This window comes from Pituophis catenifer, unplaced genomic scaffold (assembly GCF_029215685.1).
Source record: "Pituophis catenifer annectens isolate HBS135680 unplaced genomic scaffold, rPitCat1.0.hap2 SCAF_3, whole genome shotgun sequence".
NCBI lineage: Eukaryota > Metazoa > Chordata > Lepidosauria > Squamata > Colubridae > Pituophis > Pituophis catenifer.
In genome coordinates, this window is record NW_027256883.1 from 94531943 (window position 1) to 94559253 (window position 27311).

The 27311-nt window shown below is 37.9% G+C and overlaps 1 protein-coding gene across 1 annotated transcript in view; it reads left to right on the forward strand.

The window, feature by feature from the left end:
* The window catches only part of RALGAPA2 (Ral GTPase activating protein catalytic subunit alpha 2), a 176220-nt gene that overhangs the window by 55386 nt on the left and 93523 nt on the right, over nt 1-27311 (forward strand). The window contains exons 19-24 of the mRNA XM_070941007.1: nt 1425-1516; nt 6805-6883; nt 7048-7206; nt 8065-8258; nt 9850-9948; nt 11804-11959. Of these exons, the coding sequence (XP_070797108.1) occupies nt 1425-1516; nt 6805-6883; nt 7048-7206; nt 8065-8258; nt 9850-9948; nt 11804-11959 (779 nt within the window). The remainder of the gene's footprint in view (nt 1-1424; nt 1517-6804; nt 6884-7047; nt 7207-8064; nt 8259-9849; nt 9949-11803; nt 11960-27311) is intronic.

A 27311-nucleotide genomic window follows, 5' to 3' on the forward strand; every position in this document is an offset into this window, starting at 1 on the left:
TCAAGTATGCTTCCCTCCAGGTATCCGGGATTGTTATACTAGCCAGAGCCTCGTTAAATATTTCTAATAGTTCTAGTTTCAGGGCTTCATCGAATTTTAGATATATTTCCCCGGGAAGACCATCTGGGCCTGGGGTTTTGTTTTTCTTTATTTTAGAGAGGGCGGTTTTTAATTCCTCTATAGTGATCTTTCCATTCAACATTTCCTTTTCTTCTTCTGTAATTTGGGGTAAGATGGCTTCCATCAAATACTGTTCTACCTTATTTGACTCAATTTCTTCATTTTTGTATAGGCATTTGTAAAATTTTCTTATACTTTCTAATTTGTCTTCTTCCTTCGTCAGAAGGTTGCTCTGAGAGTCTTCTAATACCAATATTTGATTTTTTTCCCTCTCTTTTTTTAATTTATAAGCCAGCCATCTCCCCGACTTATTGGCATTCTCAAAGCAATAATGTTTGGATCTTTTTATTTTTTGTGCCATCTCCTCCTGGTCGAATAGGTTCAGTCTGTGTCTCACAATCGACCACTGTTGTTTAATCGCCTCATCTCCCGGACATTGCTGAAGTTTATCTTCAGCTTGTAATAGCTTTTTGATATACTCTTCCCTGATCTTCCTTTTTTCCTTGTTTTTAAAGGCTGTATATGAGATATACATATACATATACAGGTCCTCATTTTACCTACCTCGAAAGGATGGAAGGCTGAGTCAACGTTGAGCCTGGTGAGATTTGAACTTGCAGTAATTGCAGGCAGCTGGTGCTACTTAACAGCACTTTAGTTTGCTGCGCCACCAAGGCTCTTATTAAAACAGCTTTTCTTGTTGGAGTAGAAATGTCCCAGTTTACAAAGCAACAACCCCGGATATAAAAGACAAACAAAACAAATCTTTATTACAATAATAAACGAACATATATATTATTAGATTTTTATCTCACTTTTTTATATACTGTACAACTGAAGATGGCGAACAACAATCCATGAGATGGATTGGGCTGAGAGAGTGTGTCTAATCCAAAGTTATGCATCTGGCTTTCCTGCCTAAGGGTGGACTAGAACACCTTCATCTCTACATCAAACTGACTCTGTGAAAAGGATGTGAAAACAGAAGAAACATTTTAATCAACCATGTTATAAATGACTTTTTATAAATGGAGCATCCTTTATATGTAGCAGATTTGCAGTCATTTGGAAACCATTACATTATGCAAGATCTCGATATTCAGTGATATTTTAGGTAGTATTTTTGAATCATCAGAAGGCAATAATTGTCATGTTTCAAAGTCAGCTCTTTTTCTAAATACTTAATATATACACACACATATATTTTTTTAATTTATAAAATTGTATATTTTAAATAATAAAATAAACATATTCAAATCAATTTATTAATTTTGTAATCCATAACATTTCACTAACTTTCACAGTTAGAAAAACAGAGAGTTCACAAAATTTAACTTCAGGATCCAGATTTGTTCAAAAAAATGAGACCATGAACAAGGAAAGTACACTACAAGAAGTAAGTACAAATAAATAGGATCACAATGTATATTAAAATAAGACATATGTTTAAACTTCATTATATTAAAATAATGTATCGTGCTGTTATGCTATGTTTTATTTTAACAATTGACAATGTAAATAATGGAAGCATCATGTGAAAAAATGTAGAACTAAGAGAAATATAGAATATTTTTTATATCTAAGGGTTTCCTATTGTCAAAGTACCATATTTTCCGGCGTATAAGACGACTGGGCGTATAAGACGACCCCCGAATTTTCCTGTTAAAATATAGGGTTTGGGCTATATTCGCCGTACAAGACTACCCCTCTTCCAATGCACACCAAATAAAAATTAAAAAAACATCAACTGGCTCACCCACAATGTAAAAGCAGCTGTGCTAGACCCAAAATGGCCCCTGAAACAAGCAGGAACCTCACACAGCCACAAAAAGCCCCAAAAAACAACTTTCACACTTTACACACACACAACACAACACAACACAACTGGCTCATCCACAATGTAAAAGCAGCTGTGCTAGACCCAAAATGGCCCCTGCAACAAGCAGGAACCTCACATAGCCACAAAAAGCCCAAAAACCCAACTTTCACACTTTACACACACAAAATTCCACATACAGCTTTATGAGATTTTGTGTGTTTGTGTAGTTAGAGTGAAACACTACAAACACACTAAATCTCAGAAAGCTGCACAAATATTATTTTATTTTATTTTATTTTTATTTTTATATGAAAGCTAAATTTAAAACTTCCTAAACTTTAAATGGCTAGGTCTAAAAAAGAACAACTAAAAAAAACCCCAATTAACTATTTTTTTTTTAAAGATCCCAAAGGGGAAAAAAACTTACCCAATAGAACAGGGGTCTCCAACCTTGGCAACTTTAAGACTTGTAGACTTCAACTCCCAGAATTCTTCACCCAGCTTTGTTTTGCTGGCTGAGGAATTCTGGGAGTTGAAGTCCACAACTCCCTGCCTGCTTGATTGCAGGCAGGGAGTTGCTTGCTGATGTAATGGATTCAGGCAAGCGAAGCAAGGCAAGCAGCTAAGGCAGTGGTTCTCAACCTTCCTAATGCCGCGACCCTTTAATACAGTTCCTCATGTTGTGGTGACCCCCAACGATAACGTTATTCCTAAAACCATCAAAAATATGTGTCTTCCGATGGTCTTAGGCCAGGGGTCCCCAACCTTTTGGACCTCAGGGACCACCAACTTCATAATTTTAAATTTCACGGACCACTAATACGAATCCAGTGCGCCGCTTGCTGAAGCACCTGGACTCCCAGTATGGGATGGAGTCCTTCAGGCACTCTCCCTCCTCTCTGTCTCTCTCTCTCTGTCTCCCACTCTTTCTCTCTCATTCTCTCTTTCTCTCTCTCTCCTTTTTCCTTTCTCTCTTTCTCTCCCTCTCTTTCTTTCTCTCTCCTTTTTCCTTTCTCTCTTTCTCTCTGATCTGTCCCCGTCCACACACACACACAAACACAGCCAGCCGAGGGTTAAGGAAACACTTTGGCACACACCCAGGTCTTTATCTCCAACTTGGCAGCGATTTACACACCGTCTGCCAAGTGCGTTTATTTCCACAAAACAGAAAGATAAGATACTTAGCGTACAAAAAGTCCAATCAGAATAATATTTCTCTCAGCAGTTCCGGACGAGGCTTTAGTGACTATCCAAGGTTTACTTTTGTTCGTCACAAGGATCACTGGCCACCACCCTCTATTATATAGTCTCTGGGGTGTGGTCCAGTGACTCAGTTCTAATCCCTAGCACGCCTCCTGAGCTGCTGCAATCGTTTATCACGCCTTCGGAGGCGTGCATCCAGGAATGATGTTTCTCCTTCGCTCTCATCCGAGCCACCTGTCTCCCTGCTAATCTCCTCTCCCTCGGCCGGCACCTGAGACAGTGCCAGAGGGTAGGGGCCTGGAGAGGGAGGCCTGGCTGACTCCTCTTCCTCATGCTCGGAGCTTTCTTCCTCCGATGGGACAGGCTCAGAGGGCGGGGCCACAACACTCTCTCCCCCACTCTCTCCCCCACTCTCTCATTCTCTTTCTCTCTCCCCCTCTCTTTCTCATTCTTTCTTTCCCCCACTCTTTCTCTTTCTCTCCCCCTATCTCTCATTCTCTTTGTTCCCCCTCTTTCTCATTCTCTTTCTCTCTCTCTCCCACTCTTTCTCTCTCATTCTCTTTCTCCCACTCTTTCTCTCTCTCTTTCTCCCACTCTCTTTCTCTCTCCCCCTCTTTCTCTCTCCCCCCACTCTCTCTCATTCTTTCTCTCTGTCCCCCTTTCTCTCTCTCCCCCCACTCTTTCTCCCTCCCCCTCTTTCTCTCTCTCCCACTCTTTCTCTCTCATTCTCTTTCTCTCCCCCCCTCTTTCTCTCTCTCTCCCCACTCTCTCCCTCTCATTCTGATTCTCTTTCATTTTCTCTCTTTCTCTCTCATTCTCTCTCTGATTCTTTGATTCTCTTTCATTCTCTGTCTCTTTCTCTGTCTCTCATTCTCTCTCACTCACTCTCTCTCTCTGATTCTTTCTGTCTCTTTCTCTCATTCTCTTTCATTCTGTCTTTTTCTTTCATTCTTTGTCTCTTTCTCTCTCTGTCTCATTCTGATTCTCTCTCATTCTCTCTCTCTCTCTCATCTCATGGGCCAGCCAGTGTCTTGGGGCTGAGAGGAAGTCAAGCATCTCCCTGAGAGACTGAGGGCCGGAAGAAGTGTGGGAGCGAAGCACTACTTGAACTTGTGTGGCATGAGCATTCCCCTTTGTATATTTGCGCCAGCCGATGGCCAAGGCAGCCCTCATCTGTCTGCTGAAAGTGCAGCATCAGGATTCTGCCTTGGTATGTATTTGCGGCGCAAGGCAGCCTTTGTTTCCTGCTGCTTGGGACTCAGAGTGGTAAATGGTGACTGGTCCGGGGAGCAGCTGGATTTTGCTCTCCATTGCGGACGCCAGATCAGCCCCCTGCAAACTCTCGTCTCTCGAGGAGCGCTCCCTGAAGCGGGGCTGGAAACTTTGGTCGGGCTCCTCGAGAGACGAGATCTTGCAGGGGGCTGATCTGGCATCCGCAATGGAGAGCAAAATCCAGCTGCTCCCCGGACCAGTCACCATTTACCGCTCCGAGTCCCAAGCATTAGGAGATGAGGGCTGCCGCTCTTACAGCGCTCTTACAGCAGAGAGAAAAAGCCGGATGCCGCTCTTACAGCGGAGAGAAAAAGGCGGATTTTGCTCTCCATTGCAGACACCAGATCGCCCCCCTGCAAGTTGTCCTCTCTCAAGCAGCCCAACCAAAGTTTCCAGCCCCGCTTCAGGGAGCACTCCTCGAGAGACAAGAGTTTGGAGGGGGCCGATCTGGCATCCGGATTAGAGAGCAAAATCCAGCTGCTCTCCGGATTAGACGCCATTTACCACTCTGAGTCCCAGGCAGCAGGAGAGGAGGGCTGCCTTGCGCCACTGGCTGGCACAAATATACCAAGGCGGAATGCTGTTGCCATACAAATGAAAGTAGTGCTTCATTCCCACAGCTTCCAGCCATCGCAAACGCCGCTTCTTCCCGCTTCTACCGCCCCCTCCCCCACCGCCACAACAGCACCATTCATTCCAGATGGCGAGGGCTGCGCTCGTTTTTATGTATTGCACCACTTGCAAAACCCCTGTGAAAGGGTTGTTTGTCCCCCAACCACTGAGCTAAGGTAAGCAAGCTGGAGGGGGAAAAATTTTTCCCTTCTCCATGGCTCTGGCGATCCCAGCTGAGTTGCCTGATTAGCAGATCGTCAAAGCTTGAATCGCCAGAGCCATTTAAGACTTGTCAGAGCCTTTCGGGCTGGTCTGCCTGGTTACAAGAGAACGACACCCGGCGTATAAGATGACCCCCGACTTTTGAGAAGATTTTCATGCGTTAAAAAGTCGTCTTATACGCCGGAAAATACAGTATATGGAACATATTCAGTTACAGAAGAATGATTAAGTTTAAACTTTAATTTATTAAATATGTACCGTGTTTCCCCAAAAATACGACCTACCCCAAAAATAAGTCCTAGCCTGATTTTTTTGGGTGGGCCTAATATAAGCCCTACCCCAAAAGGAAGCCCTAGTGAAGGGGAGCACAGAACAGCACAGGAGGCAGCCCTTCCCTTCCCCGGTTGCCTTTTAATCTCAGCCCACGGAAACATCGCCGGAAATATCTCCAGGTGCCTGGAGAGACAGAAGTCCCAGTCCTCGCTGGCTCAGGTGATCTGCGGGCAGCGATTAAAGGACTGAACAGCCATGAGGTGACCGTGCTCGCCACCTCCTGCACCTCAAAAAAATTAAGACACCCCTGAAAAGAAGCCCTAGCTATTTGGGGGGGGAGTGTCAAAAAGAAATAAGACCAAGTCTTATTTTGGGGAAAACACACTATAGCTGTAGCCCATAACATACATTAACATTACAAATATTTAATGTAGAATTAAAACAGAACTACAACACTGGCCCATACCTATCACTGTTCAATTTCCATTTATTTAGATAAACCTTTCTGCAGTTAATGCAAGTAGGGTTACATCCTGTAGTTGTTTAAAATAAGATGAAAGAATAAAAAAAATTATCTGAACTGAGAGATATCCACATCTTTTCAATATATGTCTCACAGGCTGATAAATACAATTTAAGATATAAAAGTTTATTGGGCAAATGTTCAGTTTGAAAAGGGAAGAACAGGAATGTGAAGCTATCTACCCTCAATCACTGTTGAAGGCATAGTTTGCAGTTTTAAAACTGAATGTTAACCAGGCTAGGTAGCAAGCTATGTGAATGAAATACTTACCTCTTTAATGATTCAGTTTTAGACTGCCGTATCAAAGTCAGAGCCCCTTATCAGCATATACCTGGACTGGCCCCAATAAGAAATCATGTCTTTCCTATTAAAAAATCAGTGCTGTGAAAAGTATACAAAAAGTTTTAAAACTCATTGCAATTACAATTAGATAATTTGGGGTTTGACAAGAATAGAATTTGACACCTTCAGCAGCTAACATAGTGTTATCAATTTTTTTTACATATACAGACATTCACAAGTCCTTTTTTCTTTTCTTTTTTATCCCTGTTAATTATTTTAAGAAGTTTTACTGTCCTTTTCATCTCTGACCATAGAACAAATAAATGAAATCAAATAATTAAGGAATGATGTCTAATATTGTGAAGCTTATATTGTAATAGTGTGTGAAATTGATCAGTGCTTTGAAGGAGACAAATTATGAAGCTATATTGCAATTATATTAATATAAAAAACACATTTTTTTCACAAAATCATGCAGGCAAGCAACACTCCATCTGAATTAAATCTCAAGACAGACATACAGCAGTTACATGGAAATCAGAAAGAGAAAGAAAAGTGTGAGTGTTTCAGAAAACTCACTTTATTGAAATGATTGGTGAAATAGAATACTGTATACTGATGTCACCAGATTCATATAGTAACATTTTCTGTTTTAATTACTTCCGTCATATTTTCAGATTGTATTACTATAGCCTATTTTATATATCACTTTTTTATTTAGGTGAAAGTATTAGCAGTGATACTTCTATTGGATACAACAATGAAATGGGCATGAGTTTGGCTACCTGGCAAACCTGTGAAGAAAATAATGATATATCCATGCATGCTGACATTTCTGTTGATCCAGATGCCCATCAGTGGTTGGCTACCAACTTCTCAGGTATGCATGTAAAGAGGGAAAGATAAACTGAATTGGTATTAATCGTAACATTACACTTCAGCTAAGGAAACTGAGTTATGAAATGCTTGAGCTTTCTACCATCTTGTTTGTAGATAAAACAAAGGACATGACATCATTCATTCATTCATTCCATGCTCAGATGCTTGTACCAGCTCTTCTGCTTTGCCTTCCCTAGTGATTAGTCCTTTTACTTCTTCCCAGACAGGGGAACATATATGGTATTGTCATATTTCAAGTGCCTAAAACTGTATTAACTTTAATATATGTAATAGAAGAGTGTATGTCTGTATATGTGTACACTTTTATTTTTGCATATACTTTTCTATTGATACAATAATATCCTCCAAAGTGAGAAATAGCTGGCATACCTTGATTGTTTTAAGATACAAGACCAATGTGTTTTTTCTCCTGGGAATTTTAATCAACATGTTAATTTTTAACATGCTGATGTTCAAAAACATTTTATTCAAGCTGCTGCATTTATGGTTTTATTGTCTTTATCATCTACCCTTTTCTTATTATATTGTATTATATATTTCAATTGCTCTAGAAATTTGTATGATTTTACTCCAGTATAACTAAATGGAAAACCTGGCTTCTTTTTTAAAAAAATACTTTATATCATCATTATAAGACGTGTATATGGTTTCAATAAAGTGGTATTTAAGCATTGTTGATGTTATAAAGGTCTAACTTTATACCTTTAAAGATAGGGAAAAAATAAAATTTATATCTTTTTTATCTTGGTTTCTAAATTTTAAATAAATAAAATTTGATATCTTTTTCTCTTTTGGCACATATATTAAAAAAGCTAATGCAAACCATTCTTTCTTTTAGACAGCAGTGAATTCCTTGCTGATGATTGTAGCATAATTGCTGGTGGCACTCTGACTGGATGGCATCCTGACTCTGCAGCTGTATTGTGGAGAAGAACATTAGGAATTCTTGGAGATGTGAACAATATCCAGTCTCCTAAAATACATGCCAGAGTTGTTGAATATCTCTTTGAGTTATGGCACAAATTAGCAAAGGTAAGGTTGAATGTTATGATGAATTTACTGTGAGGTAAGCAGCTAAAATAAACGTATAATATATTCAAATCAAATGAAATTTTCAGAATTTTAAAATAGCCTTACTAACCCAATTTATTAAGACTTCAACAGTTGTTTAGGCTGCTGGAATTCTCTTGGAATGAAATAAATATTTTAGCTGATCCCTAATTTATAGTTCCTGAAAAATAATTAACAGTATAATTTAATGATAGAAATAATGATATGAAAGTGATACGTTGAAATTAATAAATTATAGTAGATATGCAATATTAAGGGATAATAAGGTTATTGTTATGACTACTCATAACTTCATAATGTTCTCCTCTTATATTAAACATTTCCTACTTAGCCACGTTAACTTTCATGGCATGATGAAGGCCATACTCCCAAAATGAGCACAAATTTAGAAAGTTTCAAGCTGTTAAATGAATGTCTTGACTATCTGCAGTGAGCCACCCAAAATGCACAAAAGTACCCAAATTTTTTGCCCCACACATGTTAAAAAACAGAACTAGATGTGGTCCCTAAACCAAACATTTTGGAACCCGGTATTTTTAGCTAGTGTGATGATATAATTAGCAAACAAAATGTTGCTAAAGAATTATGGTCTCCAATAGCAGACATTCGCTAAACAAATACACTGGACTAAATAAGGAATAAATGAACTAAAATCCAGCAATATGTAGAAAGAGATGGATTCTCCATCATTCCATTAATGTGTTTAGGACAGTTTTAATGTATATTTCTTTGTCGCAAGCTAATGGATCTTGTTCCATAGAAAATGGAATTGCAAACAACTGCTCCAGTTTTAGAACCCTGTTCATCACAGATTAATGATGAAAAAAGGCAATAGGAGAACTACATACCGTATTTTTTGGAGTATAAGACGCACCTTTTTCCCCCCTAAAAGGGGGTGAAAATTTAGGTGCATCTTATACACCGAATGTAGCCCTGCCCGCCCACTGGCCCCCACCCTTTGGCCTCTGCCTTGCAGCAGTTACCTCCTTGCAATCAAACAGCAAGAAAAAACAGCTCCTTTCAGCTTCAGCACAACCTAATTAGCACAAGTTGATTGGATCGGCCTCCCGACTCTCAGCTGATTTGCTCTCAGGTGTTTTGCACAGGGCTCTGCTGCTTGCTGCAAAGAGGTAAATTGCTGGAGCAGATTTTTTTTTCCTTGTGCTAATCAAGCTATGCTGAAAACGAAAATGAAAGTAAAGCAAGCTGTTTGCTATTTGCTGCAACGAGGCAAATTTGCTCAGAGGCAGAGGGAGATTTCTTTTTCTTCTTTTTCCTCACCAAAAAAGGTAGGTGTTATACTCGGGTGCGTCTTATACTCCGAAAAATACAGTATTTAATATTCCATTGATTTCCTGTAAAATGAAGAAATGAAAAAACATGCATAGACTATCTCATGTCTTGGTCTCATCAGCTAAATTTATTCAAATCAACTAGCAAATAACTTTGAGAACCAATATTTTGCATGTAAATGTTTAAAAAGAATGCAACTAACTTTATAAGGGTGATGAAATTTAAAACACTTAAATTGTTTCTTGTTTATTTGTTTTAGATAAGAGACAATCTGGCAATAAGTCTGGATAACCAGTCTACTCCATCCCCTCCTGTTTTAATTCCACCACTTAGAATATTTGCATCATGGTTGTTCAAGGTAAGTTGTTCATTTGCTTTTGCATGAAAATGCAAACAGTTCATGGATGGACTTGGAACAGAGGAAAAGTTTTTTATTGCCAAACAAGATGCCCTACTTGGAATTTTCCCTCAGAATGCTTCTAGTGTCTTGTGTTCCAGGTGAAGAAAGTCAGAAACATTTTGAATATTCAACAAGAGGTGTGCATGACAGAGAAAATGGGTTTCTGTTTTAAACTGGGTAAAGTAGCCTTGCTCAGCATGTTCTGAGTCAACTGTATCCTAATAAAATACCACTCTGACATATTGAGTGATCCATGTTCCAAATAGAAAACTCCTGAAAACTTTCCGAATCTACCGACCACATAATATAATGAGAATTTAAAAGACCTCCCAAAATAGTTGGGATGATATTGTATGCTGACTGTTCCTACCAGGCAATCTAAAAAGAAGTGAGGGGCATTTTTGGTTAAAATAATACAAATAAATTAAAATTTCTCTTAACATCCAATGGAAGCAGTAATTATAATACATTTTTAAAAAAAGTGGTCTATTTACTACAAATCCAGAAACAAATCTATTTGTATTAGGTATAATTTGAAAAAATAAAAAGTTAAATTATTTCCTTAGTTATACTAGCTCCAATGAAAATATACTGCTAACCACTGTAGCATGAAGTTTATATTCTGTACTCAAACCAAAAGTTAACAAAGCCAACATAGTAAGTACAGGTATTCCTCGACTTATGACCACAGGTGAGCCCAAAATTTCTGTTGCTAAGCAAGACATTTGTTAAGTGAATTTTGCCCCATTTTATGACTTTTCGTGCCACAGTTGTTAATTGAATCACTGCAATTGTTAGGTTAGTAACACAGTTGTTAAGTGAATGTGGCTTCCCCATTGACTTTACTTGTCAGAAGGTCTGAATTTTGATCACGTGGTCATGGGGATGCTGCAAAGGTCGTAAGTGTGAAATACGGCCATAAATCACTTCTTCCAGTGCCATTTTAACTTCGAACAGTAACTTAATGAACTGTTGTAAGATGAGGACTATCTGTATAGCTTACTGCATACATGTAACTTTGTATTTTACCTAATGTCTACCTTTGGGTGCAAGAAGATATACTATAGAACCCAACATATACAGTTGCAAGAAAAAGTATGTGAATGTTTACATGTTATGTTCCATTAAACCATGGCAACATCTAATGTTTGTGTAGTATTATTTTAAGCAGACTGTGTTTTTCTATTGTTGTGACTTAGATGAAGTTCAGAGCACATTTTATGACCAATTCATGCAAAACTCCACGTAATCCCAAGGGGTTCACATACTTTTTCTTGCAACTGTATGTGCATATAAACCATAAATCCTACTTTCCCCATAGCAAAGATTTTAAAAAGATAGCTGTGAGCATTTTTCTTACTATGTGTAGCCTAAGATTGTCAAGAATCACCTATATAGAAACAGTGCAGCATGTCTGGTGGGGTGTGACCTCAGAGGCAATGGATCCTGTTTACCCAGGCAAGTCAACGATTGAGGCTTAGCCATTGCCCTGTACGAATGTAGTGGGCCACAGGTAGGTAGGAATTGTGGGAACATGAACAGATTTGCTGAAACCTACTTGTTGCGAAGGAATATATAAAACTTGTATCATCACACTGGAGGCTTACACTAAGATTTATAAACTTGCCCATTTATGAATTAACAATTTAAGATCAACAATTTAATTTTTTTTCTTTTGAGTTTTTTAAAAAATGTTTCAGACTAGCATCAGAAATAGAATCAAAATCACTCTGGTGAGAATATTTACATACTTTAATATATAATGGTCTGGTTATTTCAGAGTTCACAAATGATTTAACAATTTTTTTTTTAGGCTACAACTTTACGCGATGAATATAAAGAAGGAAAGATTCGTGCCTACAAACTGATATGTGCTATGATGACAAGACGTCAAGATTTTATGCCAAATCCTGACTACCTGGTGCATTTTTATCTTATCATGCACATTGGCTTAACTAATAAAGATCAGGTATTAATGAGATAGTTCTAATTTTAAAACTGAATTGCACTAATTAATACAATTTGCATAACTTGGATCATAAGAATTTTTGTAAATGAAAGGAAATTCTGGTGTGGATTGAAATGAAGCTAAGGGGAAGAATGAATAGGAAAAAAATGAATAACTTTTTTTCCAACATAGGATACAGCCTTTAATAGAAGGGCTTTAATATCAAACCATTTTCAATTCATTTCTTACTGAAAACTGGTTGTTCTAGATATCCCTAGTGTAAAGAGCTTTTAGTTGCTTTTCCAGAAACAGCAGTGCTTCTACAATCTCACTTTGCCTGGAGGCTTGTAGGGGGCTTGTAGTATTGCAAACTTTGAGAAAGCCTTTCTTAGACAATAGAGGTGTCAAAAGCATCTGATTGAATTCTCTGTTCAGCAAAATACTTTTCCAATTATTCTTTACCTCTTGCAGTTTATTCAGAAATTCTGCCTTATTCAGCTATAAGATATTTGAATATATTGGATATATTATATAGCTAAATATCTCTGTTCATTAAAACCAATTGTAATTTGTGGTCGTGGGAAATTTTACAGGGTTTCTTCCTGGGAGCACCACAATGCTTTTTTGTTATGCTTCTAATTACAGACTCAGAGTGGTTAATTTCAAACATTTGCACTTTCTGTTAACCAGTTGATCGATCCATTTTCTTTTTAAAAAATACAGTCTTCCATTCATGCAAAAGAGAGCAAGAGCTATATAAAAAGATCAGGGAAGGGGATCAACATATAGGAAATAAGCAGAATCAGTTGGAACCATCCAATAGAACACATCATTTTAGGCTGCCTCCCCTAATATACATCAGAACACCTTCTATTTCTTGCACACATCTTGAAGCAGGATTTTAAGGAAAACACAATTTTCAGGTAGCATTTTAGGTCCCCTGCAGATTAACACTGAATTACAGCTAGAGGCATGTGGACAATGGTTAGTGGGCCGTCCTTGCATCAGAGCAAGATATGATTTTGGGCTAGGCAAAGTATTGTAGTTTTCTTGGAAATGAGAGGAGAGGGGAAGTAAAGAAGCTGGAATTGGAACCAATTATTGCTAATTTATATAATCCCCCTCAGTGTATTATAAGTAATGTAATCTTTAGTAAGAATAGAATGCTCAGATGGATCTGGGAGTTATAAATTTGGTCTTACAAAGAATGATCTTAACTTCATTATAAGAGGTCCCATGAGAACATTCCTTAAAAAATAGATCCTGAAGTTCTGAATAATTATAAATAGGATGGATTTGATTTAAATCGATTCAGTTCATAATTTAATTCACTAGTCAGGGAGAGCCAATTTAATGTTTTAAATCATTTCACTTATGAAATGATTTAAATGATGATTGCAATCATCATTTCTAGTAAAAGTGCTTGTTTGATACAGTATGAATACAATGGTTTATTCAGGGATACACACAAACACACACACACACACACATATATATGTATAACCATACATACATACATATAGTATGTATGTATTTGTTTTCTGAGGTTTTCGCGGGTGTTTGTATGTAGGTCTTTGGTTATTTCGGGTTTTCTCCCGCAATGTCAACATTGCTCCTAGAAGCACAAAGCCGAGAACACCAGCCTGAAGATGACGAATGAGACTTCGTTGAAACGTTGCCAAGAAACCTCCAATTTTACGCGGGAGAAAACCCGAATAACCAAAGACCTACATATATATATATAAATTTTAGAATGTACTTACATTTAATATAATTTTAGTCAGATTTTTAAAAAATCATGTTTATATAAAATAAAATTAGAATATTAATAGCAAATTAGCGGTTATGTATTTGTGAAGCATTAGGAGATGAACCAGCTTCAGTTGAATTATTTGTGGGTATTTGGAGATACATTTGCCATGTTATAACAGCATAACCACCAGCTGCTTTTAAATTGGCTTGTTCTGACTAATTTTCTTCAGCAAACAATAAAAATAGATTATTACTTAAAACGTGCTCTTCTGATTTAAAGTACATTTTGTTAGAAAGAATAAGCAATTTCAATCAAGTCAGCACAAGACATTGAAAACTTTGGTGAATGGCAAATAAAGTGTTCATCTGTTCCTTTTTTTTCAGAATCTGGCAAAAGAAAGACAAATTGTCTTGCTTTTTCAGTTTCCAAATTGCTTTGCAGTTTTCAGTGAATTATTCCAGAGGAAGAGAACACTCTTTGTAAGCCAACAAAACTAATTGCTGCTCTTACAATTTGGATTAATGCCTTCAATTTCTGAATCCAAATGTTTAAATTTCTTACTTAAGCTTCCTTTGTTGACAATCTCATGATCAAACATACATATATGGATGGGATCACTCTTAACCCCATTTTGTCTAATAATTAAGGCATCAGGCTAAAAACCAAGAATTAGAATAGCAGAGTTGGAAGGTAACTTGTAGGTCATCTAGTCCAACCCCTGGTCAAGCAGGAGACCCTATACCATTTCTGATAGATGGCTGTCCAGTCTCTTCTTGAAAGCTTCCAGTGATGAAGCACCCAAACTTCTGAAAGCAAGCTGTTCCATTAGTTGATTGTTCTCACTGTCAGAAAATTTCTCATTTTTAGGTTAAACCTTTCCTTGATCAGGTTCCATCCATTATTCCTTGTCTGGCCTTTATGGTTGATTGTTCACAATTTACAATAGAGTTGTAAAGTCTAGTCTCATCTGAGGCATGAAAAATCAGCTGGGTAACTTTGGGTAAGTCACTTACTCTCAATTCAACCCACCCCACAGGGTTGCTGTTGTAGGGAAAACTGTCTGTTATATAAGAACATATATGGAAGTGTAAATATTATTCTATCCATCAAGATTCAGAATTTTCCTCTGGATTATTCGTATACTTCTTACTTTCTTCTTTATACACTATATCCAACTCTTAACAGAATAACAGAGTTGGAAGGGACCTTGTAGATCATCTAGTCTACCCCCTGCCCAAACAGGAGACCCTACACCCATGATGGCGAATTTATGGTACGAGTAGCCATATCAGTGGGCACGCCAGCTCAGCTCTAGTGCTCATGTGCGCACCGGCCAGCTGATTTTCAGGCCTTCTGGGCCCACCAGAAGTAGGGAAACAGGCTGTTTCCTGCCTACAGAGGGCCTGGTGGGGGGGGGAGGCCCATTTTTCTTTCTCATCTGGCTCCAGGTCCTCTCTATGTGTCTGGGGAGGGCAAAAATAGCCTTCCCCACTCCTTCGGAGGTCCGAAACGGACCGTTTCCCAACTTCCAGTTGCACAGGAAGTGACTTTTTTGCTGTCTCCAGAGATTCCTAGAGAGGCTAAGGACCTAATGGGCCATTGCGTGCCAGGAGCGGTGGGGGGAGGGGAGTCATACGCGCATGCGTGGGGTGGGGCGCATAGAATTATGGGCATGGGCACGCACATGTGCGAACCTCCCTCGCCCCCCCCCTCCTGGCATGCGATGGCAAAAAGGTTAGCCATCACTGCCCTACACCATTTCTGACAGATGGCAGTCCAGTCTCTTCTTGAAAGCTTCCAGTAATAAAGCTCCCACAACTTCTGAAGGCAAGCTGTTCCATTGATTGATTGTTCTCAGTACCAGAAAATTTCTCCTTATTTCTAGCTTGAATCTCTTTTTGATCAGTTTCCATCCAATATTCCTTGTTTTGCCTTCTGGTGCTTTGGGAAATAGAATGATCCCCTCCTCTCTGTGACAGCCCCTCAAGTATTGGAACACTGCTATCATATCTCCTTTGGTCCTTCTCTTCACTAGACTAGCCATGCCCAGTTTCTGTAACCATTCTTCGTTTGCTTTAGCCTCCAGTCTCCTAATCATCTTTGTTGCTCTTCTCTGCACTCTTTCTAGAGTCTCAACATCTTTTTTATAGTGCAGTGACCAAAACTGGATGCAATATTCTAGGTGTGGTCTTGATTGAATCCCTCTGTTAATGCAATTTGGGATTGCATTTACTTTTTTTGCTGCCGCTGCACACTGTTAGCAATAGCAATAGCACTTCGATTTATATACCACTTTATATTTATTTATTTATTTTTATTTATTTATTTACAAATATTTATATGCCACCCTTCTCCCAAAGGACTCAGGGTGGCGAACACAAGTTAAAAACATACAATAATGAAGGAAAATCCTAATTAAAACCAGTTAAAACAGGGACAAATAAATAATAAAATCCAAGAATCAGAATCAGCCCATTTGTTGAAACAGCCAAGACGGAAGGAGCGGAGATCAGGCGCCGTCCGGAACTCGGTGGGTAACTCATTCCAGAGGGCAGGAGCGCCCACAGAGAACGCTCTACCCCTGGATGTCGCCAGCCGACATTGTCTGGTCGACGGTACCCTGAGGAGGGTAGCCCTGTGTGAGCTACGGTGGGAGGCAGGTAGGAGATGGTCCTCCAAGTACCCCGGACCTAAGCCACAAAGGGCTTTATAGGTAAGTACCAGCACCTTGAAGCGGATCCGGAGGATCACTGGTAACCAGTGCAGCTCGCGTAGGAGAGGTGTTACACGGGAGTAATGGGGAGCTCCCGTAACAACCTGCGCGGCCGCATTCTGGACCAGCTGGGGCCTCCGGGTGCACCTCAAGGGCAGCGCCATGTAGAGGGAGTTGCAGTAATCCAAGCGAGAAGTAACCAGGGCATGAGTTATAGTGCTTTACAGCCCTTTCTAAGAGGTTTACAGAGTCAGCATATTGCCCCCAACAATTTTGGGTCCTCATTTTACCCATCTTGGAAGGATGGAAGGCTGAGTCAACCTTGAGCCTGGTGAGATTTGAACTGCCAACTTGCAGGTAGTTGGTAGTCTGCAGAAGTAGCCTTCAGTACTGCACTCTAACCAATGTGCCACAGCGGCTCATATTTAATTGGTTGTCCACTAAGACTCTAAGATCCCTCTCACGGTTACTGCTATTGAGTCTGTTTTCTCCCAATCTATATGTGTACTTTTTGTTTTTCTTACCTGAGTGTAGGACTTTACTTTTCTCTACATTGAATTTCATTTTGTTCGTTGGGGCTCAGTGTTCAAATCTGTAAGATCCATCTGGATCTTGAACCTATCTTCTAGGTGGGTATTGGCTATTCCTGCCAGTTTAGTATAATCTGCAAATTTGATAAATTCCCCTTTTATTTCCTCATCTAAATCGTTTATGAAGATATTGAAGAGTACTGGGCCTAAAAGGGAACCTTGTAGTACCCCATTGCTTACTTCTCTCCCTGTAGATGTAGTACCATTAAGGACTACTCATTGAGTATGGTTTGTCAGCCAGTTACAAATCCATCTGGTGGTGATGCTGTCTATCCCATATTTTTCTAGCTTACCAAGAAGTAGATTGTGGTCTACTTTGTCAAATGCCTTGCTGAAGTCTAAATATACTATGTCCACAGCATTTTGCTGGTCTAATAATTTAGTCACTTTGTCAAAGAATGAAATAAGATTGGTTTGGCATGATCTGTTTTTAACAAACCTGTGCTGTCTTCTAGTTATTACTTTACTCATTTCTAGAAGTTTGCAGATCTTTTCTAGTATCTTCCTGGCTATTGATGTTAGGCTGATTGGTCTATAATTTCCTGTGTCTGTTTTTTTTTTCCTTTTTTGAAAATGGAAACCACATCGTCTTTTTCAGTCTTTTAGTAGTTCCCTAGTGCTCCAGGATTTTTGAAAGATATGGTATAGTGGTTCTGATATGACATCTCCCAGTCCTTTAGAACTCTGGCGCGTAATCCGTCAGATCCCGGTGGTTTTTATTTATCAAGATCAGATAGGCATTCTCTTACCATTTTTTTTTTTTTTTTTGCTTAGTTTAATTTTTATTTCTAGTCTGCCTTTTACAGTTGTGTTTTTGGTAGTTTGGGCTATAGTTTCTTTTTGCGTGAAGACCAATGCGAAGAATGAGTTAAGCAGCTCTACTTTCTCTCTGCTGCCTGTTACATCCTTGCCATTTTCTCTCTTTAGTGGACTATTTCCTTGATTTTTTTTTCTTGTTATTTATATGTTGAAAGAAACTTTTTTTGTTATCTTTGACTTTTGTTGCAAGTCTTTGTTCATTCTGAGCCTTTGCTTTCCTGACTTTGTCTTTGCAGATTCTGGCTATCTGCTGATATTCTGCCTTAGTTATTTGTCCCTCTTTCCATTTTTTGTACCTGTCCTTTTTGTCCTTTAGTTTATCAGAGAGATCTTTGTGAAGCCATGCTGATTTCTCTCAGGGGCTTCACTGAAAATGGCTCTTCTCTGTTGTAGCCCAACAAGTTAGCATATACAATGTCTCTGAAGTTTTTCTTTCAATAACTGTCATATTGGGTAGACTAGATCCTGTATATTGTTCATAAAATATGAATCATGCAGAAAAAAGTTGAAATATAAACAAACCAAACTTCTTTTAAAAAAATGTCTCTACTTCTATACAGTCCAGTTGGTTTCTGTTATAGAGATGTTGTTATCTAGTTCTGTGTGATAGTCTTTCTTGGGGTTTTTTTTAATCTCCTTGCTTGCTATATGTGCTCCATTTGGGTTTTTTTACTTATATGATGTGAATTATACTATTATCAGATAACTCTGAAATGGTAGCCACTCATGATGCAAGTGTAGGTTGACATCTTGCATTTTGAAGATCTTCCTAAATAGAAATCTGCTCAGGTAGCATATTCACTTTTTGTTTATTATGACTGAATGAATGCAACAGTAAAAATTAGTACTAAAAGGAATATTTGTATTTTATTGTAAAATTATTATTAAACATAATATAAGATATACTTTATTGATTAGTCAATTGGAATTGACCATATCAAACATGAGCATCAGCCATAATAAAATAAAATACAATAAAATGAGATAAGATAGTGAAGTGAGCTAAAATATAAAGTGGAGATAAAAAGTATGATAGAATAGCATAAGGTAAAATAGAGGAAGATAATTTTATTAAGACAGTTGACTGTGTCAAATATTATATGTAATAACACTACTTTTGTCCAAACATGAAAATTCCAAGTTTGACTATTAACATAGCTTCTATTTCCAAATAAATTTATGTAGCTTATAAACATGCAAAATACATGCTATCAAATATATGAGGGCAAAGTGTTTTATTGTACCTTAAACCATGCATAACCAGAATAAGAAGTTAAATCAATATTTCTAAATTTTCTGGTAAGCAACATAAATATAATTCTCTTTTATTCCTCTTGGTGGCAGACTTAGCTTCAGATTTTTCAGTAAGCTGAACATGCAATTCTGAGACAGAATTGCTTTTGTGATTCTTCATGTATTATTTTCCATTCTGAATACGGTGTGTTTTATCTAAATCTCAACAAAGCTAATGAGACTTTTAAGACTATATATGTAAATGTTCTGGAAAGTTACAACATGTTTACCTGTAAGGGTTAGATAAAAGCAGGGGATTTAAAGAAGGGATTTAATTATTTGACAATAATTAAAGGATCTTCTCAACCAACATATACTTTGATGACATTTTGGATCAGTGCACATGAGTTACATCTGATTCAAAAGAAAAAAATCTTCAGATAATTACTATGTATTATATTTGTGAGAGGTCACATGTTGAACCTAATCAGTTTAGGAAGCATTGCCTTTATGATAAATCAACTTTATTTTCCCTTACCGATAACATAACATAAAAAAAGGCAAATGATGATTCATACTAAAATGCAAGAATTCATTTTTCAGCCCTTTCTTGGGTAGGATTAATAATCATAATCAGCAGATATGGGGATCTGACCTCTATAAATAAGTATAGAACAGTAAAGTATTGTTGGTAACAAACCTTTGTTGGAATATTTAGATTCCTAAAGCATTACTTTTACCCCTGAAATCAAAACATTCACTATACTCCATGCAAAGCAAATTTCTGCATGTTTAAATGCTATTTGTTTGCAGAGGAGGAATATATCTTCTCACTGAGTATATATGTCAGAGGAAAGTATTCGCAGAGGAACTACAGTGGCAATCCTCCCCCATGCATAAATACAGATCTGCTACTGAAATTCTACATAGGGCTGCCACTATGACAATATTTTCCTGCTGATATCTCAGATCCACAGAACTCATTAAGAAATAGTAATATATATATAATATATATATATATATACACACACACACACACACACACACACACACACACACACATCCCTTTTGTGGATTCTTAGGAGATAAGAAAAAGTATTCTCTTCCAGAGAATGCTGGAATGATTTACAATGGGGTGGGGGTTGATAGTAATCCAGATTGCCATGAAAAGTACTGTGGACAGCTCAATGAAACAGGTCTTATTGATTCAACTGCTTCCTCCAGGCAGTGACAGACTCTAATTGGCAATAGGAGGTTACTACTTGACAGTAAAACATTGAGACTTGGTGATAGTAAATGAAACACTATATGAAACAGGGAGAATGATATACTGTATATATTTAAGAGTAGCAAAAGTCTTGTTACAAAGGCCAATGCCTTTTTCAATGTTAAAAATTCCTCTATTGCCCTGCAAAATCTAGATAAAAAACATGTTGCTTGACTTCTTATAAATTCAGTCTCAAACTTCAGTGTTCTCAGGAATTGAGGTGATCATCTATGATTGGTCAAATCTGATACTGTGTCATTTTTTCCATTGGTAATCACATATTTCAATGAGTAACAGTTTAACTAAACAACAATATAATTATATATTTTATATAAGAGATCTAACCTATTATATAAAGAGCTATGCAGTAAGAAAAAAAGATCTGTTCAAATGTGTTTTAAATGTTTAAGTGAAACCCACATAAGCATTGCTTTCAATATTTTCATCCACCTGTTAATATCCTAATATAGATAGGTTATATATTTTAAATTGTTCTTATCCATGAATCTAGATGTTTTCCTGGAAATAGCCATCCCCAGGTATATATTAACCTCTGGACAAAACCCACATTTTTCTTATACCCTTCAGTACTTTTTTGCCTGTTGATATAATATTTGACTTAATTCAGATTATTGTACCACTTTTAAAAAATCGAGGTTCTACTGTTGGTAATCATTCAAATACAACTTGAAAATATAATCTGTTTATTACAGTATTTTCTATTCAGATTTAAATAAACAAAAATTCCTCTGATTTCATAAAATTATCAGGCATTTCTGGAGTTCCAATTCCAAATTTAAAAGTAGAGGAGACATCCGTGACAAATTCCATATTTCATTTTAATTGCTAGTGAAATCTCATTGATTATCTAACTGATTATCAGGCAGAGGTATTAAGCAGAGTAAATTGTAATCCCACAAATAAATTTTCTACATAACCTACATTTCCACAACACTCAAAGTAAAAACTTTTTTGCAAGATTTTTCTATATCCAAGGGAAGTGGGCTTACAGATTCACTTATATTAATATATAAAGTATTATACTGTATAAGCCAGAATTCTTTTTATTATCTAAAGTATTGACATACTTTTGTAAAAGTAGATTATGTAAAACAAATTATTGTAATATCTTCCATAAACTTCTCATCAGCTTATCTGTTAAAATCTTAGCATTATCATTTAACAGATATAAGACTGTACCTTAATCCCTTCAGCAAACAGTGTTCTCAGTACTATTATACCTTTTATCATAGGCCCTTTGCATTTTCTTCAGGTTGACCTTCCTGTTATTTTCATGATATACCGGTAGTCCTCAATTTACAACAGTACATTTAGTGACTATTCAAAGTTACAAAGGCACTGAAAAAAGTGACATGACTGTTTTTCACCCTTATGACTGTTGTAGCATCCCCATGGTCACATGTTCAAAATTCAGATGCTCGGCAACGGGTTCATATTTATGATGGTTGCAATGTCCTGGGGTCATGTGATCAGTTTTTGTGACCTTCTGACAAGCAAAATCCGCTGGGGAAGCCAGATTCATTTAATAACCATGTTACTAACTTAACAAATGCAATGATTCACTTAAAAACTGTGGCAAAAAAAGTCATATAATGGAGCAAACTCACTTAACAAATGTTTCACTAGCAACATAAATTTTGGGGCCAATTGTGGTCGTATCTTGAGGACTACCTGTATTATGTTATATTCTGTCTACCATTCGCAGTGAAGGAAGTCTTCCTGGGCCTTGAATTGAATTTTTCATTCTCAGAATCAAAGTCTGCCATTTAGGGATAGCCTGGATATATTCTGGATTGTAAGACTGCACTAACAAGTTTGATTTTCTTCTTGCAGTGACAGTTGCAAAAAGTGTCAGTTACTCCTGAGTAAATTTAGGAGTTATGCATTTCACTGTCAAAAGAGGAAAAGTGTATCTAATGGAATTCTTTCAGGTATTTTATTCTAGCCATTTAATTCTCCCTAAATGGAAAGAGACGTCCTGCTGCTTTGTATGGGAACTTAAAGAAATGTTAATTTATACCTTGTCACAACTGTCTATTATGTAGTGGTATTTTCATATAAATTACTCTATTGCACTTACATCAGTGGTTTGCATTCATGAATATTTATTTTCATATTAGTAAAAGTAAATGTATCAAAAGTACCTTCACAAAATATTTGGATAACACACTATATTTATTAGTTTATGTTCTACTCTATGACCTAGCTATTTTATGGCAACAGTCAGAGATAGCTGAGATTAAAAGATACTGCTGTATATGAATACGGATATGTGTGAGACTAATGCCCTCTTCTGGAAATCAACTTTTGAGGCTTCCGCAAACAAATGTAAAGGTCAGCAACAAAGTTTATAATTATTATCTGTATCTCTCAACCTCTAGTCCAACTTCATAGTCACTGTACGGCACTAGTTCCATAAAACTTCTCATATTCTTTTTTTTTTATTATTTTTTATTTGCCATACAAAAACATGAAACTTCTGAAGTAATCATGAGTTTCACTTGATTACAGCCCTTTGTTGAATAGATTCCTTTATAGAAAAATACTCTTAGCTATTTTTTATTTATTTATTTATTTTTTGTGCAAGCAGTGGAAGACAGCATTCTGCATCATTCATGTCCATAAACAGGTATTAATTTTGTCCATGTTATTTATAAAGCACAGGGCAACTTTCTGCTTGGCCTTCCTCAGATATGTGGTAAGAGGAGCAGAGGGGCAGTAATATAGCCCTGGTGAAGGGGCTTGCCTAGAAGTATCAGAGACAAAGCATGACAAGATGCCATTACCACTACCTGGAAAAACAAAGTGGAAGGAGAGTAGATCCCATCAATGTGGGAAGACATCTGAGCACACAGGTTTTGCTGGTTTTGCTAACTGAACTTTAAAAAAGTATTTTTAAATACTTTTTAAATAATACATTAGTATTATTTTGTTGTTATGCTTTAGGAGTTTTCTGGGTTCTGATGTTTGGTAAGAATTGAAAATGATTTCTTTTTCACTGTGTCTTGTATTCTTTTTTTCCCTTAGTTTATTCTAGCAACATCTCCCAGTTAAAAGAGCAACATCATGCAACAGTTGCATCATTTAATTTCTTTTTTTGTGCATACTCTAGATGCAATTAGAATTAGAGGCCCTGTTTTAGAAAAAGCATTCCTGCAATTAGATATTTATTATTCTTGCATTCAGAAAGGAAAATAATGTAGCTGACAAAGTCCAAAAATACTTCAACAATGTAATTTCCTATAAACCTTTTAATTATTTGTCTTTTCACTAGAAACAGTAGCATGCAATTAATTGGGGTTTGAACGTGGAGTTTGCAGTTTTGTTTTTTTATACAGAAAACCTAATTTAAATACTAAACTAGAATGCAGATAAAAACCTAATGCCATGATGGTGAGCCTATGGCATGTGTGGCTCAGAACCTAACCTAATGGCTCAGAACAATTAAGAGAATATGCAAGGAAGTTTCTAAACTCTTAGTGCAAACACTTATAACCTAGTTCAGTGATGGCTAACCTTTCGGCACTGAGTGCCAAAACCTGAGCCCGTATGCGTGTGCCGGAACACCAGAATCCGAAAGAGAGCAGCTGGCCGGTGCGCATGCGTGCTGCGGCCAGCTGCTCTTCTGGGTTCTGTCATGCACATGCACACCAGACAGCTGGTCCAGCTTGTATGTGCGTTCTGGAACCCAGCTGGCCACTGCACATGCTCGCAAGACCAGCTGGCCGGCACACATGTGCGTGACGGAACCCTGAAGAGCAGCTGGCAGCGGCGTGCGCGCCCACAGGACTCTGTGTGCCACCTCTGGCACGCATGCCATAGGTTCGCCATCACAGACCTAGTTCATTAGTGCTATATAACTGTTCTTAATAAACCTTTCAGTAGTCTTTTAAAAAATATTTGAATTGGGTTTACCTGAGTATTTTACCAAAATAATTCATTAAATAATGATGTTGCTTAGCTGCCTTCCACACTATTATAGTTTATTATTTAAATATCTCTTTTTATTGTAAAAGGAAAATGATGTTAAGCTCTTTAGTACCTCAAACCTGGTCTACATAATTAAAGGCAGGAATTAATCTGTTAACTTCTTTCCGCTTAGGAACAACTCAGAATCTTTCTGAACACATATGGCAGACTATCACGTTACATGTATAAATGTCAATAGTCAATAATGAATATAAGAAAAAGGTATTTTATAACCTTTCAGTAAATTTGAAAGAAGATATTTAAATAAATATGCAATATATATATTGGTGCTTTGAAAATGAAAATTTATCAACATAAATTATGGTATTTAATCACAAGCAGAACTCTCCCTTCTTTCTCTTCTGATTCTACAACATTTTGTATAGCAATGGTTTGCAGTGCTTTTTTTCTATAACAGCACTGATGCTAAATTATATTCTGCAATTATGTAAACAATGGAAGCGCTTCCAGAACCAATCTCTCATTTGAAATTTTCATTTTGGTAATTGTAGAATGATTTGGAAGTATAATAATCCAAAATCATTTTGCATGTTTATAGATCAGCTATGAACATGGTAAAGGATGTGTGTGGCAGGATTAGTTATAAACCTATTTCTGTTGCTTGTGGTTTTACTCTTTCTGTGTACTTAGCATTCAATTAAAATGATTGATTTGCTAGGCTGCAGACTGCTGAATGCTATTTACATGTACTTTGAAGGAAGGAAACAACCTAGTATGTTTGAACTACCTTATTTATTTTTGTATTTGTAAATTCACTGACATTACACAGAAGTTCTTATGTTGCAATTTCCTTGGAGGTGAATTCTCTTCTTAAATTGGCGGTTTTGTGTATTGTTTTATAAAAGGGAAGATTTGAAACATTTGGCAGCAATAGCTTGTCAAAAATATTTGGTTACCTTGAATTCATCCTAGCTAGGCACTGTGTGAAAAGCTACATAAATCTAAACCATCAGGGATTATTTTTGAAAAGGTTCCAGTGAAGGATGACATGTGGATGATATTTGCCTTTGACTCTTAGAAATTATTAGTACAAACCTTTGAGTAATTAGTTGTAAAAAAAAATTGGAATATTACTACCAATAGCAATTTGCTTAAATTTGGCTCACCAGTAAGCTTTGTCCATTAACAAGATCATATTTACAGGTATTTTATCAAGGTTAATCCAAATGGGATGAATTCAAAACTCACCAAATATGAGTACTGATTTGAGAATGTAGGAATTCAAATTCAGCAAAATGAATTTTTAAAGAATTACTGATTAACCATACACTTCAGAAGCAATATGTATTAGATCACGGGTGTCAAACTCGCCGTGTCACATTGATGTCATGTGATGTATCATGATGTTTTTTGCCTTCGTGGAATTGGGGTGGGCATGGTCTGTGTATGACGCATCCGGCCCGCAGGCTGCCAGTTTGACACTCCTATGTTAGATTCAACCCACAAACTTGAGAAGAATCACTAAGCTAAGATGGGAATGCAAATATAGTTTCATAAAATACTAAAATAAAAATCTGAAAGCCAGTAATATGATTCATGATACTTAAGAATATGGTACTACAAAATTATTGTACATCTTGTTTTCAGCAGTACAGTCAGTCTTTGAATGGGCTAGATCAGGAGATTCTCATTTGTAGTCTCACCTTAGATATAAAACCAGCTAGGTGACTTTGGGCCAGCCACTCTTTCTCAGCTGTAAGAAAGAGGCAATGGCAAGTCACTTCTGAAAAGAAGCCAAAACACTTCAAGAGACTTCTCAGGGCAATCTCTGAGAATTGGATATGACAACTGAAGAGCAAAAACATTCTGATTAGGTATTTAACAAACCATGCTGGAAATAACTAGGATACGATAATAACTTACTAGGATACGATCTGGAGCATAAGACTTTGCCAAGGATTTCTGTCTTTGCCCCTGGCGTGACTCACGGACTGACTAACTGATAAACTATCTCCCTCTGACCATGAGTCAGTTAATTGATGCAACTGCTGAGAGGTTCTTTATTACATCAGGACTTTCGCCATTGGGAGAAGTACTTTTCGATCTATGACCCTTCGAGGGTCCCGCCGTGAGAGGGCGGACTGGACGCTGTTCCCATTGGCTGAAATTGTCAGAACCCTCCTACTGTCGTGGGAGGACAGTAGAGATACCAATGGTACATCAATGAACAATATGGCCCCATGATACATCTTGAGACCCCTGATTAAGTTCCCTTCCTCCATCGCTGCACTTGGAGATGTACACGACTTCTTGTGCTGCGAGATTCCCCCCTCTTGCAGATGTGGCCCTCATCGTTATCGAGGGCCCACCTCAATGATGGGCTTTGGGACCCAGAGAGGTGACATGTGAAAACTAGGGGGTTGAGGGCTTTTTTATCAAATTTTTTAGTTAAATTTTTAAGGGGTCTCAGGGAGGGGGAGGGTCAAATTAGAACTCAGGTTGTGGGTTTGGGGGAAAACCCACAAGGGGGAGGGTCGGGGTCGGGTCTGGCCGCGAAGCACGGTGGGGGTGGGTGGGCCCGGGATCGGGGGGGGGGGGTTAGAGCTCATCTGGATAGTGTTTTGAATATCAATACTGTGGGTGGGAGGGGTAGATATGGCGGGAGCAGGGGGCCATATCGTGTTAGGGGAGCACGCACTCGCTGTTTACGAGCGATGGCGTGCTCCGGCCCCCAAAGCTCCACCTGTTTCCCAGGTTGCACAGACCCTCAGGGCCCTGGCCTTCAGCTGATGCTGTGCAATGCCAGGTCCGTAGTAAATAAAGCCCCCCTCATTTGTGATCTTATTCAGGAGGGGGGTGCGGACCTGGCAGGTGTTACGGAGACCTGGTTGGGCCAGGAGGGGGGGTTCCCCTCATTGAAATATGCCCTCCAGGTTTCCTTGCCTTCCATCAGCCGAGGTCACAAGGGAGGGGCGGGGGGGTAGCGGTTCTCATTAAGGAAGGTCTGAAACCGAGGGAGGCCACTGTCCCTCAGACGACCGGCTGTG